This window comes from Lepidochelys kempii, chromosome 3 (genome assembly GCF_965140285.1).
Source record: "Lepidochelys kempii isolate rLepKem1 chromosome 3, rLepKem1.hap1, whole genome shotgun sequence".
NCBI lineage: Eukaryota > Metazoa > Chordata > Testudines > Cheloniidae > Lepidochelys > Lepidochelys kempii.
Window position 1 is genome coordinate 134,232,600 of NC_136382.1, and position 18,194 is coordinate 134,250,793.

An 18,194-nucleotide genomic window follows, 5' to 3' on the forward strand; every position below is an offset into this window, starting at 1 on the left:
ATCTTCCTCTAAATATTTAGTTCAAACCCAGAAACAGGGTGCTAGTGCATGAAACAGAAGGTGAAGCTAAGCATGCCAGATCATTCACTTCCCTAAATAGGAGCCAAAAAGTAAGACAATAGTATTAAGTGGCAAAACAATCCAACTGCAACTATAACCTGCACACCCGTTCATGCATCTACCGTGCAACCTATGTTTCCAAACTCCACGGCTAGTGCGGATCCTAAAACAGCGTAACTGACTATTACATCACTACATCTCTAATCAAGTTTTTCGTACCAAAGGAAACTTTTTTTTTTAAAATTCTCCCTCAACAACTGGTTCATTCACTACTGCATGCATTCAAAAGTCCAGAACCATGAAAGTTAAGCTTGTATGTACAACCTTAACTTTTCCTGTTTGTGCATATTGTAAGGGGGTCTACAAAGCTGAAAAATCTCTAATGTTGCAGCTCTAAGATGATGAGGGAGAGCTCTTCTGTTGATTTGATTTAATTCAACCTCAACGAGCCGTGGGTAGCAGCTCTCCCACTGACACAGTGCTGTCCACACCAGCTCTTATAGTGGTGTAACTTATGTCACTTGGGGGAGGGGTGGTTTATTCACATCCCTGAGTCACGTAAGTTATACCGACATAAGAGGTTATGTCTATACTACCAAAGTGGCTTTCAGAGTTAGGTGCAGTTTAAGGGATGGTGCAGAAAGAGCCTTGTTCATTACTGGAGAACTTACTTCAAAGCTAATGGTGTGCCAGAATATGAACTATTAATAAGCTAGGAAGGGTTACCCTCAGCATGACCATATTTGGCTAATACTATAGCCAATAGGGCAAACCTTATTACAAAGGGAAATTACCTTTCCTATTGGGTATCGACTGATTACACTAGGAAAAGTGCATATCCATCACTAATATATTCAGGACATTGAGGTAATAGGTCACACAAGTCTTTATTGCAAATCTAAGGAATATTACTTTACAAAGAATGTGGATGACTAACAGTTTAGAAAAAGTTTGTCTGGCTATTCATATGGAAAATAAGCATTCTAAATCATACCATTCCATTACCTCATCCTTTCTCTAAATATAACCCATAATCAGCTGCACTCTTTTTTTTGCTGCCACGAATTGGTAGATTTCGCTTTTGTGGACATTTTATGCACCATTTCTGACAGAAAAGGATTATCTGAAGAAGCTACTCTATCTACATCTATCTCATTGATCCCTCTAGCTTAAGACCAGGCAGGATATTGAAAATGTTATGGACAAATTCTGCTGTCCCTTTCATCTTCCATAGCAATAGCTTTTCTGTCAAAAATGTGTCTGATCAATTTTAAAACCCTGAATGCATCTATCTCCTACTACTGTCTCTTTCCTATTGCTACATTAGGTTGGGAAGAAGTCCTCCCTTGAAACATTATTTTATTGGATAAAATCAGATGGTGTACTTTGACTTTTAAAGATGTTTATTTGATAATCCAATTTAGGCAGGACTCCTTTTAGTTCAAGTAGAACAGCAAAACATGGCTACTAATTTTCTGCTTCTCAACTTATGTCTTTCTTGTTGGTGCATCACAAAGCTGTGGGGGTAGGATTCTTATAAATCCGTGCCCTCTGCTCACAAGAGCAGAGCAGGCAAGCAGAGTGATATACATATCTACAAGCACAAATACATCCAATGCTGTAGAGTAATTCCTCTGGTATGTGACCCACTAAGAAGTGGAGATTCTAGGTATATTTTAGTCCTCATTTAGGAGTTCTAATGGATACCACAGGATGTGGAAGGGAATAGTTTTTGTCTTTTTTTATTAATAAAATGTGTCCATAGGACTAACTGACCTTGTGAGGATCCTTTATAAGTGAATTCATAGAAGGCCTACATTACTGGCTGATACTGTCATAATAATTTATGATTTGACTATTTAAGGTTTCAATTTTCTACATTTAATGCATCTCTGATTTTCCCTAAAGCCAAATTTGAAGGAAGGTCATGAAGGACGCTGCAGTTCATTATTGCAATTCAGTCTTCTCAGTGTAACTTCTTTGAGACTGTCATAAATATAAAGGGAAGGGTAAACCCCTTTGAAATCCCTCCTGGCCAGGGGAAAGCTCCTCTCACCTGTAAAGGGTTAAGAAGCTAAAGGTAACCTCGCTGGCACCTGACCAAAATGACCAATGAGGAGACAAGATACTTTCAAAAGCTGGGAGGAGGGAGAGAAACAAAGGGTCTGTGTCTGTCTGTAGTCGTCTTGGCCAGGGACAGAACAGGAATGGAGTCTTAGAACTTTTAGTAAGTAATCTAGCTAGGTACGTGTTAGATTATGATTTCTTTAAATGGCTGAGAAAAGAATTGTGCTGAATAGAATAACTATTTCTGTCTGTGTATCTTTTTTGTAACTTAAGGTTTTGCCTAGAGGGGTTCTCTATGTTTTTGAATCTAATTACCCTGTAAGATATCTACCATCCTGATTTTACAGGGGGAATTTCTTTATTTCTATTTACTTCTATTTTTTATTAAAAGTCTTCTTGTAAAACACTGAATGCTTTTTCATTGTTCTCAGATCCAAGGGTTTGGGTCTGTGGTCACCTATGCAAATTGGTGAGGCTTTTTATCCAACATTTCCCAGGAAAGGGGGGGTGCAAGTGTTGGGAGGATTGTTCATTGTTCTTAAGATCCAAGGGTCTGGATCTGTAGTCACCTAAGCAAATTGGTGAGGCTTTTTACCAAACCTTGTCCAGGAAGTGGGGTGCAAGGTTTTGGGAAGTATTTTGGGGGGAAGGACGCATCCAAACAGCTCTTCCCCAGTAACCAGTATTAGTTTGGTGGTGGTAGCGGCCAGTCCAAGGATAACGGGGGTAATATTTTGTACCTTGGGGAAGTTTTGACCTAAGCTGGTAAAGATAAGCTTAGGAGGTTTTTCATGCAGGTCCCCACATCTGTACCCTAGAGTTCAGAGTGGGGGAGGAACCTTGACAGAGACTAATTTGTTTATTTCAGGTTCTCCAAAAGTAATGACTGCTCTGATAGCCACAGTATGACATCAGCAGAATGAAGATTGCCCACATGATGTGGGTTCAGGCAGGGGACTTAATTTGCTATGTTGCATGGAGTTCAAAAGTTTTTCAATATTATTACTTATTCCTAATAGAAGGTGGGTACTTAAAGGGATATTTTCTTCTAGGATCATTCTCATTAAATAAGGGGCCAGATTTTTAAAGGTACTTAGGCACCTAGTGGGATTTTCAAAATCATCTTGGTGCCTAACACCTATAGAAAGCAATAGCTATTAAGTGCCTTAGTGCTTTTGAAAATCTCACTGAGTACTTGCATACCTTTTGTTAAGGAAAAGTTAGCATATGTGACTCCATTTTGGTTTGGGGCCCACCATTGTCTAAAAGCAAGCACATCATGCACCAAGAGGAGTGTTCCCTAGATACTGCATTCCTGTGAAAACCGTCCCCCTTGTTTCCAGCCTGTCTTGACTCCCGGTTTCTGTTCTTTGTCTGTTCCTAACTCCCTGTCTTCTTGCCTTGATGTGGGCCTCCCATCCTGATAAGAAAAGTTACTGATGCATTGCTTTAGGACCATGTAATGTAGCTGAAGTAATGGTTTAACACGGGGAATGTACCTAGCAGGGATAGGTGGTAGATAAGGGAAGGGTTTGTCTATTGGCTAAAGTTTCCGATGCACGAGGGCAATGTGCTTTGCTAAAAGGTACATAATCTTTGTGTAACCTGCATGCGGGGTCCCCTCCTGATTAGCAGGGGGCACCATGCTCGAGCGTAATAAACTGAGTATCTTTGGGAACTCTGCAGTTGTGGACTTTGTTCGTGTGCCTCAGCCTAGACTCGAACTGTGCGTGACCTATCGGATATAATTCGCAGCAGTTTATGTGCGTGACCTGTCAGGTATAATTCGTACCACTTTCTAAAAAATCTGGCATGAGATCCTTAAATTCTTTGGATACACTGGAAGAGGATAATCTAGAAAATGATGCCCCATTCTTTCTGGACTACACACTGGAGAAGCCTCTTGACTGACGACAAGAAAAGACTGCCACCGCTGCTCAGTGGTGGTGCTAAAGAAGATCAGTGACTCCCTGCCACATTTGGCATTCAGACGAGGCATAAAGGTCACAGAAATGTGGCTGCCAGCTTAGTTTTGTGGGGGAAATCAGGAGAACCTCCAGTTTTGTCCTCTACCACTTGTCACTAGTAGGAATATAGGAAGATGCAGAATTGGAAGAATGTGTGATCTTACCCTACAGAACAGGCAGCTTGCAGACAAGTTTATTCATGCCTCAGCACTGGGCTCAGTGCCATGGGGAGCACTGGCATCTGTCCCAAGACCTCTTTTCCCAACAACAGGGGCAGCATCCTTCACAGCACAAAGGAAATTAGGGATTTAGCCAGCGGCAGGGTCAAGTGGTGATGTGGTTTAATGAGGTAACTTTAAAAGGATAAGGAAGAAAAATTTCCTGGAGACAGGCTATCCCATAACAAACTATTGCAGGATTTTTTGCACCTTCAGTGACAATATACTAGATTAGATTCACCGATCTGATCCACTTGGCCAATTCCTATGTAAAACTGATCTTGACTAGCAAAGTGAGATGGGCAAAGAGTCAGATCTTACTTTAAGATTAAACTTGTTATATAGCTGAATGCAAAAATATGATCGTATAAACCCAGACAAGTCAATATCACAATATCCTTCTCTCTGTTCCCTGTTGTGTATACATTGCTATGGAATATTTCACTACACGATTAGTACAGATTCTGAGACAAATGTATAACTTGGGGGCTGTGAATTAAAACACTATCTTACACAGTGTTGGTCAAAATTCAAAATGCCAGAAAGTTTGGTTTGAGAACAAGAGTTTGAATGCTTAAGTGAAAAAGCCCAGCTCTGTTATACTCTGACTGATCCCCATGTCCCATATTTCTGATGATCTTTGGAGGAAAGGTCACAGAGTTAAGAGTTGTGAAATTTTGGGGCAGCAAAGAGACTCGAGTCTCTCTCTAGGCAGGCATGGGGCTGTATGAGAGTAACTGATTCACAAAAATGAAGAGCTGAGGAAATAGCTGGGAGTCCAGTAGGATCCTATTGAAGGTTTATGTAAATGTTTGGTCACAGCAGAGGTAACTGTACAGTTTTCTATTGCCCCTCAGAAGAGGTGTATTCTTAACTAAACAGTTTCTAACTTTAAAAGGACATTTGTTTTGGGGGTTAGGAAAAGGTGGAGGTTGATTGTTATATTTAAATTAACTCGTTTGTCCACCCCTATCCATAACCAGAAGAGTATCTATTTGATGCTGTTATATTTTGGGAAACAATTTACTGTATCTTGGTCACACTGAATGCATTTGATGAAGATGAAAGCCCAATGCCTAAAAAATATTGCTTTCATTTAAATGGTGTTTTTAATTACATAAGGAATCTGGAATTTGGGGGAATTAATGATTAAGCTGTTGGAGGAAATGAGCCCAGGTGTGCGTGTGTTGTGTGTCATTACTCAGTGAAGTTTTATGACTCTGTATTTAACGACTTTTAAATACACAGTCTTAGATGGAAGCCAGAAATGTTTGCTCCAAATGCTCACTTCAACAGTTTTGCATTGCACTCTTTTAGACAACATTCATTATTAATCATCATTACTGATTTCTGTAGCACTGTTCATTATGTATCAATGTTTTATAGCTAATAAATATGTTTAAAGACAATTTAGTGTTGCTGAAAGATACTAGGTTGAGATTTCAGAGTAGCAGCCGTGTTAGTCTGTATTTGCAAAAAGAAAAGGAGGACTTGTGGCACCTTAGAGACTGACTCTGCTGTGTAACTGAACTGCTGCCAATTGATTTGTGGGACTACATAATACATTTCTAGGAATGTTACTTCTTTAGAACCCCAAAGTTACCTGCATCTCACCCCAATTTGATGTTATACATTATATACCTCAGGAATTCAGCATCATGGCAGTGGCAGAACTGGCCCCTTCATGGGCTGTGTGCACACGGAGGCCCCCATCCCTGGGGCAGGCTAAGTTTCCGGAACCGGCCGGGGTCATAGGAGACTTCCCTTGCTCGTCTCACATTGGGCTAGCAGAGGAAGTGAAGCATTTCAGATCTCTCACACACACACCTTTGTTCTGTTGCACCCCCCTCCGTTTTCCATCTGTCCCTGCTATCAGTTCGGTGTGGGGCAGGGTTTATCAACAGAGCCGTGGCAAGCTGTTCCTTATCTCGCGCCAAGCCCAAGATCGCAGCAGGGTCCTCTGTGTACCCGGGGGGCCAGGCGGGGGCATGCGAGGCGCGGGGGGACGGGCTCAGGCTGGGCTCTGTGCGTGCGTGCGAGCTCGCCCGGGAATAAATAGCAGCCACCCCGAGCAGGGCGGCTGCTCCATTGCCGGTTACCTGAGCCGGGAAACCACGTGAGTGCCACATCAGCGGCGCTTTTTAGCCTGAAAGTCACAGAAAGGAAACAGGAACCGGAGAAGCGGCTGGGGCCGGCCGGCCGGCGTGTGGCTTTGGGAGGGCGGGCCGCTGGCCAGTCCGTATCTCCCCCCCTCTCCCCGCCAACCAGGGCGGGCCTGATCCTCGCCGCTGCCCTGGAGGCTGCTGCGGAGCGAGCCCGGCCCGCAGGCGCTGGTTGAGCGAGGAGGCTCCCTCCCTGCCGCGCGCGCTTCCCCGGGGCGCGGGGCCAGCTCGATCCGCGGGAGCGGCGGCGGCGGCGGAAGATGCTGCAGTCCCTGGCCGGCTGCTCGTGCGTGCGGCTGGTGGAGAGGCACCGCTCCGCCTGGTGCTTCGCCTTCCTGGTGCTGGGCTACCTGCTCTACCTGGTCTTCGGCGCCGTGGTCTTCTCCTCGGTGGAGCTGCCCTACGAGGACCTGCTGCGCCAGGAGCTGCGCAAGCTGAAGCGGCGCTTCCTGGAGGAGCACGAGTGCCTGTCGGAGCAGCAGCTGGAGCAGTTCCTGCGGCGGGTGCTGGAGGCCAGCAACTACGGCGTGTCCGTGCTGGGCAACGCCTCGGGCAACTGGAACTGGGACTTCACCTCCGCGCTCTTCTTCGCCAGCACCGTGCTCTCCACCACGGGTAAGGGGCCCCTCTCGGCGCCCACCGCCTCCTCCCCCCCCCTCTCCAGCCCCCCAGGCCCCTCTGCACCCAGGGCTTCTCCATTCCCATCTGCACCCAGTGGGCTGCTCTGTCTTCATCTCCCCCAGCCCCCTGCACTCAGGGTGCCTCTATCCCCTCTGCACTCATGGGCTGCTCTGTCTTCATCTCCCAACCCCTCTCTCTGCACCATCCCCCTGCCCCCAGGGTGCCTCTATCCCCTCTGCATCCAAGGACTGCTGCATCTCTCCTCGCCCCTTCATCTCCTTGCGCGCAGGCACCGTCCACCTGCCCCCTGGGGCTTCCTTCTCTATCCCTTTCCTGCACCCACAGACTCCTTCTTCCTCCCCTCCCCACAGGACCCCGTATCCCTGCACTAGCAGCTCTTCATTCCCATCCCATCTGTCCCCGTGGCCCTCTCCATCTCTTGTCCTCCTTTCCACTCTTGTGGAAGGTGCACGGAATCCCAGGGAGAAGAACCCCTCCTAGGCCTCTTTCTTTCTTTCTTTCTCTCTCTCTCTCTCTCTCTCTCTCTCTCTCTTGGGACCTAAGGGCAAGAGAAGAAAGGAAACTCCTTTACATCCCGAGGTCCAGTCTTCTTATCAAGAAAACTTAAGTGGCAGCCAAGTGGATAGTATTTGCTTTGATGGTTTTTTTTTTTTTTTTTTTTTAGTGTTGCATAAACCAGAAGAGTTTGAATAAAACTGCTGCTTTTTGTCAAGGGTGAACAGAGAGGGTTTCCCTACATTGCAGAAAGGGTTGCTGGGTTTGTTTGTGGGGAGGAGAATAATTGGCAACATTTACTAAAGTACCTGTTCAAACCACTTTGCATTCTTGGTTTATATCTGGCATCAGTAGTTGGGGTGTGTGTGTGTGTGTAGGGGAGTGTCACAGCTCCTTTGGGGGTCTCAAATCAGTGGTGGGGATTGTAGCCATTCTGGCCTTTTCTCCTTTTCTACAGTGCTCAGTGGGGAGGTTACATAGATTGGTTACATAGGTGGGGGTGGGAGGAATGCTGGTGTGGAAAAGAGAGTACTTCTCAGTCTTACATAAATCAAGGTAAGTAAATTATTTTCTCATTTGTGCTGGCGTAATACCATTGGCCATGATTCTGTTCCCAGTTACATAAGTATAAAACCATAGTATCTCCACTGGTGTATGATTTGGTGGTAACTGGAAGAAAACTGAAAACTTCAGGGGCCTGATTTCACCGTAGTGTTATGCTGGTGTAACTCCACTGAAATCAAGGTGCTTATGCTGGTGTAATATTAGAGTAATGCTGGCGAGAATCAGGACCCAGGTTCTGTCGTCATGATCTCTCATTATGTATAAAGTCACTTAGTGACGCAAGTTTCTTTTCACAGTGGAAAAAACAACTGCTCATCCTGTGTAGCTGGAAAAAGAACACACCCATAACTAATTCAGCATATGCTTTCACTTTGGGTACTCTTGATATTCATATTTTGGGAGTGCCTTCCAAAATTGTATTGTGTTTTCTTATTTGTTTGAACTATGCCACAGTATCTGCCCCAAGATGTTTACTATGTAGTTAAGCTTTGATCCATCTGCCTACTTGTGCTTTACTAGCTCAAAAACCCTAACATTTTTTCTTAAAGAGATACCGTCAGCTTAAAATTCATGGCCCAGGTTCTGAGCTATGTCTGAACTGTGCTTGATTCCTCCACCATGAGCTGCACCTAGTGTGGCTTTACTCACCTTCACAGCCCCTGGAATCTGTGACTGGCCATGGGTATTTTCCACAAATCTTTAATTTATGCCCACCTGCCCATGGCTCCAAGGGTCCATTCTGGCAGATGGGGATAGCCAGAGTGAAGAGGAAATGTCCCCTGGAAATGCCCTGGAAATGTCCCCTTTGTGAGGATACTACAGGGGGTCTCTATGAGTGATATTGCAGCTGCGGTGTGACTCTACACCACCCAACAATCCTCCTATTTAAGGGAAATTAAAGGTACATCTACACAGGGATAAAAGACAGCCATGGCTGACCTGGGTCAGCTGACAGACTTGGGCTCACAGGGTCCCAGAACTCCCCGAGCCCAAACATCTACACAGCAATTTTTAGCCCCACAGCCTGAGTCCCAGGAGCCTGAGTCAGCTGACCCATGCCTGCTGTGGGTTTTTTATCCCTGTGTAGACAGACCCTTGTGAATGAGAGTAGAATTTGTGCTGCCAACACAAATTGCTTTACCCATGTTGCTTAACACTTTAAATTCTTAAAAGTGAAACATCTTTAAAAATACAACCTAATTGTCACTATGGGCCATATTTTTTAAAGGTATTTAGGCCTCTAAAAGTGCAGATGGGTGCCTATGGCTCTAACTCCATGAAATCAAAGGGAGTTAGACACCAAGGTGCTTTTGAAAATCCGAATAGGTGCCTATCCACATCTTTAGGCATCTATATACCTTTTAAAATCTGGCTCACTGCTCTTACTTTGGGGTTTTTTTTTGCATTTCTTTCAGTTTGGATAATGAAAATCAATGAAGCAATTTTCATTTTTGTTTATGTAGTCATTTTCAATTTAAAATTTCTGGTGTACTCTGAGTCTACAGCACTACAGGAGAATGTATATTTGCTTAAAAACAGCTACTTTCATTGGGATTTTTTAAAAGTTGTGGAAATTGTTTTGTTTTAGGTTTTATAAAATCTTGCTTTTTACAAATTTTAAATTTTGTAAAAAGCATCAAATTTAAGTTGACAGTGTCCCTTTAAGGGACAGTATAGGTATATGTGCCAGGAAGGTTGGACTGTGATGATTTGAATGGCCAAGTTTTAAGTGATCATTGAAACAAATAAGTGTCCTCTTTCATAAGTGTGAGGTGCTTTTGAAAACTCCCTTAAAATTGAAAACTTTTCCATTAAATGAGTGTCTTGGCAGTATTTTGGTACTGTTAGAAAAGATGCAAGTTTGGTAGTAAGCAATTCCCTTTTCCATTAAAGATATCAGCTGATAACGAGAATGCTATTTAATGAATCACAGTGTATTTACCTGGTCTGACTCTGATACTTACTGTCAGATTAGAACAAATATTGCCTGTTTTAAATAAAAAAAAGGTTTTGATGTTGAAAATATGGACTAATTTATGTGTTTTTTTAAATTAATATGAATGTTTTTTATAGTAAAACATTCACTACAGAGGTTTGTACTTATCTTTTCGTTTAGTTATGATAATCTTTGGGATAACAAGAAATGTAAGTGAAATGTTTGGCAGTTAAGCATTTTACAGAAATAAAGTTTTTAAATTACAGGCAGCATACGTTTAGTAGCTACATCAGTGATTTCTGAGATGCTAACTGAAGATTTGGAATGATAATTTTAGTAATTTAACACACTGAACCTCTAGTTTTTCAGTACTTGTAAATTTGTCACATACACTGAAGAGTTATAAGCCCAAGTACTAATTGTGTGGACTTTATACTGTAACACTTCAGTGCAATATCTTCATTCCTAATCAGTGAAACTGAGTGTTCTTATCTATTGGAGAATATTAAAATGTTTATGTTAAGTATTTAAGAGGTATTTTTAATCTTCAAATTTATATTTTGTTATATAGTATTCCGATACATTATGGAAAATATTATACATTTTGATATCTAATCCTATATACTTTTTTCTTGCTGATAATCTCCTTATAAAATAAAAATGTTAATACAGAAAACTGAAATATGGTTCTTAATAACTTTGATAAGTTTTACATTAGGGATGAGGAAACGTACAAAAAGTTCAGCACCACTCAAATAAACAAAGCAGTGGGATTTGGTTTTGGACTCAACTGTATCATTTACAGTTCATCTGCATAAGGCCTCAAGTGTTTAGCTGATTAGATCACAGAGACCCTCAAAGGTGAATACTTGAACATACGTGCAGTCATCCCATATATTAATAAACTTTTTGAAAACCCTCTTTTTAGTGACCTTTCAAAACTTAGTCAACTGCAGCCAAAAGGCATATAGGTCCAAAACATCAGCAGCCGCAATATTTCCTCTAAAATAACTGGAGTACCTGTGGTACCTTAGAGACTAACAAATTTATTTGAGCATAAGCTTTCGTGGGCTACAGTCCACTTCATTGGATGCATGCAGTGGAAAATACAGCAGGACGATTTTATATACACAGAGAACATGTGTTTCATGTTCTCAGTGAAGTGAGCTGTAGCCCACGACAGTTTATGCTCAAATAAATTTGTTAGTCTCTAAGGTGCCACAAGTACTCCTGTTCTTTTTGCAGATACAGACTAACATGGCTGCTACTCTGAAATATTTCCTCTGTATGTTTGAAATTAAAATGAATCCATCACTGTCAGAAGGGGAGAGAATTGTACTTCTTTCAGTGGGCCGAATCCAATCCACAGTTGTTTTGGATGGAATCTTGAAGTGAGGAAAATAAAAACGTTGTTCCATTTATGTTTAAAAAACAATCCATTTTATTATTTTAGTTTGCAGTGTATATATACAGGGCCTAGCACAATGGGGCCCCATTTTTCATAGGTCTGTAGGCACTACCATAACAAACATTAATAATATTGTATGTGTACGATAGTTCACAAGTTGACGTGTTCTGTTTCTTTGGGAATAGCAGGCCTGGTAATTCTATGAGTGTTCAACAGATCAGGGGCTGGACTCTGCAGGAAACTCTCCGAGGACTCGGGTTGGTATGCACCTGTTGGTATGAAGAAAATGAGGCCTGGAAGGTAATGGTTGTGCTGCCAGAGGCTGATTGTTTCAGGGAGCTGATCCACACAGCACAGACTAGACTTCCTTAGGCTAAGGGAAGGTAGAGATGAGGTGTCTTGCAACCCTGGGTACTGCTGGGAAGCATCACAGTTGTCCTCTTCACTATGTATTAAGAAACATAACTGTTTTCAACATTCAGAAGTTAAAAATTGTTGTACATCTAAACTGTCTTCCTCCTCTCCCCCAAAAACAGTAAGGGCAAGTGCAGGAAAAACAATACTAATGCTTAGACCAACCAGTGAATAGCCCCGTGTTGTGAAGAGGATGTATTGTATTCATGGATCACTGAAATGCTTTCTGTGAGCAGAATGGATTGGATGATCATCACTTATTGACAGGATACCCGTTTCCTGGATTCAAAGCTGACCGGGCTTGTTACATAGCTTTAAATTAAGTAGAAAGAGTATAGAGGAGAAAGATTTGAATTTAATTTTAAAAAAAAATCTGCTATGTCCTTTCACTTGAACAATGTGGAGATGAGGGTGACCTGAAGAAGAAAATAAAAAGGTGACTAAAAAAATAGTTAAAAATAGTGTGCCTACACATAAATGCAAGGACTATGTGGAATAGGCAAAGTCAGGTAAAATATTATCTGAAAATAATTCAGATTGGCTGGATATGTGCATTATCACAGGATTAAAAACTCAGGCACACAAGGGGTAATCACAAATGGCAAAGAAATTAGTTGAGTGCTGCTGGGACTGGCTTTAGGTTCTTTTTTTAGTAACTTTATTCCTTCATGGAAAAATGTCAATAGATACACAGAATCAGATATGAACAGAGTACATGCAAAAGGAACTCCCTCGCTAGGTACCTACAACATAAACCATTTAAAAATAATACATGAATGTATTTTAAAAAATAGTAGTTAATTGGAAACCCTCAAGAACTTGAACTACTTAAGAGCCCAGCTCAGAGGTGCTTGCTGCCTGGCAGGGTCCTAGCTGCCACAAGTGGGCCTGTTGGTGGCAATGGCTCTGCTTGCAGTGCTCTGCCTAGAGGTGGTTGTTTGTAGGATCAGGCCATAATGTGTAAGTCAAAATTTAATTGTAAATGTGCTTACTTTAATTAAAAAAGAATAATTTTTGTCCTGGATGTTGGTCACTGTCCAGGTAACACATGTTGCCTGTCAGTGTGCAGTTCTGTCCCATTTCTAACGTACAAAGGGATGGCAAGTCTGTGAGTGGAAACAGAATGAAAAAGGAAGGTGGTGGAAGGGTTTGAAGAAGAGGATAGTTACCTCTGTTTATGAAACCTGAACTAATAGGCATGGAGGAGCATACAAATTGATTTATCACTGATGCAATAGGTTAAGACCCTACTTTGTGATGTGTTCCAGCATGGGACATGCCTGATGTGAGACTGTCTTGCAGCATTCCCTAGGAATGGGAGAATAAGTCTAGGCTGGCTGACTATTTTTCATTATGAACCTGGACACCGGTTTCATTTTTCAATCAGCCAGTGGGGATGAGGGGCACCTTGGTTCTTTCCAGCATCTCACTGTAATGGAGCTGTGAGAATACGTTTTAAAAAGTAGGATAGTATGGGGTTGTCTTCATTCAAAAAAACAAGGTGGAGGATTGCAGAAGGGTGAAGTGCATTTGTAATGCACTTGTCTTTGGGTGGAGAGGAGATTTCCTTTGCTCCAGCCAGATCGCCAATGTTTTAATGAGGAGAGTGAGTTACTACACCTCCAGCATGTCTCTGAACCTGGAAGGGTTGATGATTGCAATATGGTGGGGGTGTACCAGAATGTCTTCTAAAATTTATCTTGCATTACCTGTATTTTGGGTGATTGAGTAGGTATTTCTTATATTGTGCTACTTTTAGAGGTATGAAGCACAGAAACAGCGATGTGCCAACTTAAAATTTCTATTTGGTCCTGAATAAGGATGAGTATGGGATACCAGTAGCTAGATGCTGACAGTAGTCAGACCTCTGTAATTACTTGATTGGGAAAGGTCAAGCAGAGGTGCATTTCAATATGGTGAGTTTTGTATTAAGGTAAAATAAGTGCTTTGGGTATGGTAGGCAAGTGATATGATCCATCCTTGGTTACAGTTGATATAATTCAAATATCATTTGACTCTCAAAGACCATTCTTCATTAGGTCTAGTTTTAATTAACATACTTATTAATGATTTGGAAGTGAAGTTAAACAGTGCATTTAATTACAGACTATATCAAACTGGGAGTGTTGGTAGCACCAGTGAAGACTGAAGGGTAACTCAAAGTGATGAAGAAAGATTAGCAATACAGGGTTAGAGCGCTCTTTACCATGGTAATGTCCATGGCGGGCAGGTGAAGGAGAAGGAAAACTCCCTGCAATTCTGTTCATGGAGTTTCCCACATGTCATTCTATCAGGGGTCCCTTCCTTCACCTGTCTTGCTCCAGTAGCCTAGACCCCAAAACCTGTGCATCCCTCCAGTATCCATGCAGATCCCAGGAAGGCAGTATGAGGCCAAGGCCCTTTGTCTCTGCAGCACTTCTGGCTGATTGCCAGGGCCTGGGGCATGGGCCATGTGGCTCCTACAGAGCTGAGCTAAGAGGATTATAGTTGCCCATAGGGAGCCACCTTTTAAAAGGGGGAAGATTCCATCAAGGATCATCCCTGCCAGGGGAGCATCCCTCACTCCCCCTGGCATCCTCACTGTTCCTTGGGGTCCAGTTCTCCAGCAATGAGACATCAGCAGGTAAGCCCACCAAGCCAGTTTGGTTGCTAGTAGTAATATTTCATTAAATATATTGTTTCTGCTGTCAAACTTGCCATTGTATAATACCTGCAACTCTGATAAGGAATCAGATAGGTTTTCATCACCTTTGTGTTTAAGCATTTCAAAGCTTATTTTGTTTTTCCCTGGTGCATGCTTTTGCTCCTTATCACTTTTTGGAGTTCCCTCATCCTGAGGTTTTCATTTAAAATAAGATCCACACCATCCACCCACCTCTTCATCATCTGATAGTTATTAAGAAATGTTCTTTTCCTTTCCCTAATTTCTATCCTCTGATCCTCATCATTGCTCACTTTTTGAAACATGGCAACCAGAATTTCCACTTATTCTTTGTTGGAGCTTATTACTACATGGCCTTCCACTTCAAAGCTTGGTATTGTGTTGCTCTTACTCTTTATTCCAGTCATTTCCCAAAGTTGCTTGTACATCTGTATTTACTTTCCAGCAGTATTGCATCCAGCTTTCTTTCTTTGTCCTTTTTTATAGCGCTTGTGCAACTGCCTTATTTTTTTTAATATGTCAATAAGTCCTATCAATTTAATGTAGTTTTTTCATTCTTATATGCCTTGTTCCTTTCCTTAATTACCTTGTCACATTCCTTGTTCCACCATGGTATACTTTTTACTATCTTTAATTAGGGTAGGTATTTTAGGAATGGGTAGGCTGGCTGTCTTTATAATTCCCTTTGTAACGTTACTACAGAATTCCTTCTCCTCTGCTCACCCACATATCCCTCACTTGTGTCTAAAGAGTTTCCAATTTGCCTTTTTTTTAAAAGGTTCCAAATGGGGGTTTTATTCTTGTCTTCAATATGTCCTTTTCCTTTATATGTAATTAATGCTGGGAAGTGGTCACTATCCATTCCCTTCTCTCTGTATATTTCCCAGCTGCATTTGCTTCCTATGTTACTAAAAGCTATTCCCAAGTCTAGGCAAGAGAGGCATCTGTCCTCTTCACAGAACCTGGTAGGTGCCTTATTTAATATTACTTAATTATTATCATCACAAAATTCCTATGGACATTTTCCATTTGTATCATTTGTCCTACATTCCTATAAACTGTTGTGACTGTTCAGATCACCACAGATATTGTATGGGCATGTGACACCTGCATTTCTTTCTTTCAGTTATATAGCCTCTAGTTTTCTGCACAGGTTATAAACATATCACCTGAGAGACACAGAGTTGTTTTGTATCAGTATCTCAGTAGCATTAGACTCAATATTTAGCTTTTTAACCTCTACTTCCAGGTTGTTTAGATTCTCCTTAATGAAGGTGCAGACAGCCCAGCCCCACCCTTTCCTATTTTTCTGTCATATCTATATATTCCATATCCTGTGATTTTTATAGTCTAGTTTTTCTGTTAGCCAAATCTCTTGCATATATAATATGTCAAGCTTTGTTTTCATGTCAGTAATATATTTCTTTAATTCCTACTTACCTGCTATAAGACTGTGTATTCCAGCTATTAGTCACCCTCATTCTCTTACCCTTCAATATTTCCTTCACTTAGGAAAGTATCAAGTCATTCCACTGATAGGGTGCTAGCTGGTAGGTACTTTTCAGCAGCTTTAACTGTAATTCTCATGTTCGCTGTTTGCATTCCTGTCTGAGGAGTACAAATTAACTTCAATCATAAATGCAACAAATCTCTATTTTTCTATAAGTAGCATATCATCTCCTTCTACCCCAATGTCACTCATCACTTCCTTCCCAGTGTTCTGTTGCTTGATAATCCCTGTCCCCATACTGGGTTTTCTTTTTTCCCCTTTTTTTTTATTTTAGGTATCTTCTGGCAGCTTCTGCGTATGAGATGATGTTAATGATTTTGGTTTTTATATTTCTCTAGCTTGCTTTGCCTCAATACATCCTTCATATGTTGAGCTGTGTTTTCCTCCACAGTTAGAATATATTCATTCTGTCTGTTCCTCACAGATATGTGAATAGTTACCTCCACGCTTGCCACACCTTAATTTCCTTTTGGAAGTATTTGCTACGTGACCAAATCTTTGGACACCTGTAGCATTTCAGTGGAGGAGGGTGTGTGTGTGTGTGTGTGTGTGTGTGTGTGTGTATATATATATATATATATAGGGCTTAGTTCAGAACATCTGATACCCTAAAGATATTTGCAATGGTGTTGTATCCATGTTGGTCCCAGGATGTTAGAGACACCTTGTATTTAGCTGTGACATGCTGTGCACCCTTCCCAGACCTGAAGAAGAGCTCTGTGTAAGCTCAAAGCCTTGTCTCTTTCACAGAAGTTGGTCCAATAAAAGGATATTACCCCATGCACCCCATGTTACTCTATCTGGAAGTGTCCTTCTCTTAAATGTGACCAGCACAGCTATCACCTCCTCTTCTGCTAGTTACCATCTTGCATCTATCACCTTATTTTCACCTATTCCTTTATTTCCTTTTCTGACATTCCAAATGGCACACCTTATACCACCCCTCTCATTTCAGTTAGAAACCTGGGTAGCTCAGCTTATTTTTAGCTTTCCTAGCACCTTTGTCTTAAGGAGCTTCTCTTCTTGTTCTTTTGTTTTTGCTCTTCACTTACAAGTCTCCATCAGGTAGTTTCCTAGCTCGTACTAAGCCCTGGTCCACACTACAAATGTATGACATATAATTGTGTCGCTCAGGGGGAAATCCACATCATAGTTATACTGACCTAATCCCCTCTGTAGACAGTGCTATGTTGCAGTAGGGCTTCTCCCATTGACATAGTTACTGCCTCTCGGGGAGATGGAGTACCTAGGCTGATGAGAGAAATTCTCCTGCTGGCATAGGTAGTGTCCTAACTAAGCACTACAGCGGCAGTGCTGCACATGTAGACAAGCTCTATATCTCCAGCACTTTTTTCTGAACCCTTCTGAAGTCATCTGGGGGTTGACATCCCCTATCTTTATGCCCTTTGCCAGGGATTTCACTATTAGGTAATTTTTCCCCCATATCCCATTCCTGCCTACCCATTTTCTGCTCCTTCTGGCTCTAAAGAATCTACCCTTTTCTTTTTCCTCGTTTGCATCCAGCCTTCCTCAGTGCTTTCCCTATTCATATTTTCTAGGGCTGGTTTCAGTGTCATTGGCTAGTGTGGGCAGATTGAAGTGATAACAAATCTAGCCAAACCCCGAGTCTGCTTTGACCCCTCACTGACTCTTTATAGCCCCAGGTGCTGCCCTGCTCTCTTAAGTGGCTCAGCTGGGAGCACTTACAGTGGAACAGAAGAGCTGAGCCCATTTTCTTTTAATTGGCCAGCTACTCTGTTACACAGATTTTTCACTAAGAAGGGGATACTTGAATACAGTAATGTAAATTGAGGCTGCAGTGCAGAGCTGGGGAAGGCAATGTACGTGCAGAGAAATCCCATCATGGTTGAACAAGGTCACAATCTACATCGTCCTGGACAGACATGCCTAGAATGCTGCATTGTTCTGAACATCTTATTACCAGAAAGTTATTGACAAATTGGAGGAAATTTTGAGAAAAACAACAAAAATGATTAAACATCTGGAAGGACTGAATTATAAGGAAACATTAAAAAGTAGCAGTGTTTTTATATTCCAAGGGCCAATGTAGCACACTACAAATTACTTG

General features: G+C 41.9%; 1 protein-coding gene across 1 annotated transcript in view; it reads left to right on the forward strand.

Moving 5' to 3' along the window:
• The first annotated feature begins 6,330 nt into the window (after positions 1–6,330).
• Positions 6,331–18,194, forward strand: part of KCNK1 (potassium two pore domain channel subfamily K member 1) — a 54,994-nt gene continuing 43,130 nt past the window's right edge. Inside the window, exon 1 of the mRNA XM_073338117.2 lies at positions 6,331–7,089. Coding sequence (XP_073194218.1) covers positions 6,735–7,089 — 355 coding nt within the window. The 5' untranslated portion in view covers positions 6,331–6,734. The remainder of the gene's footprint in view (positions 7,090–18,194) is intronic.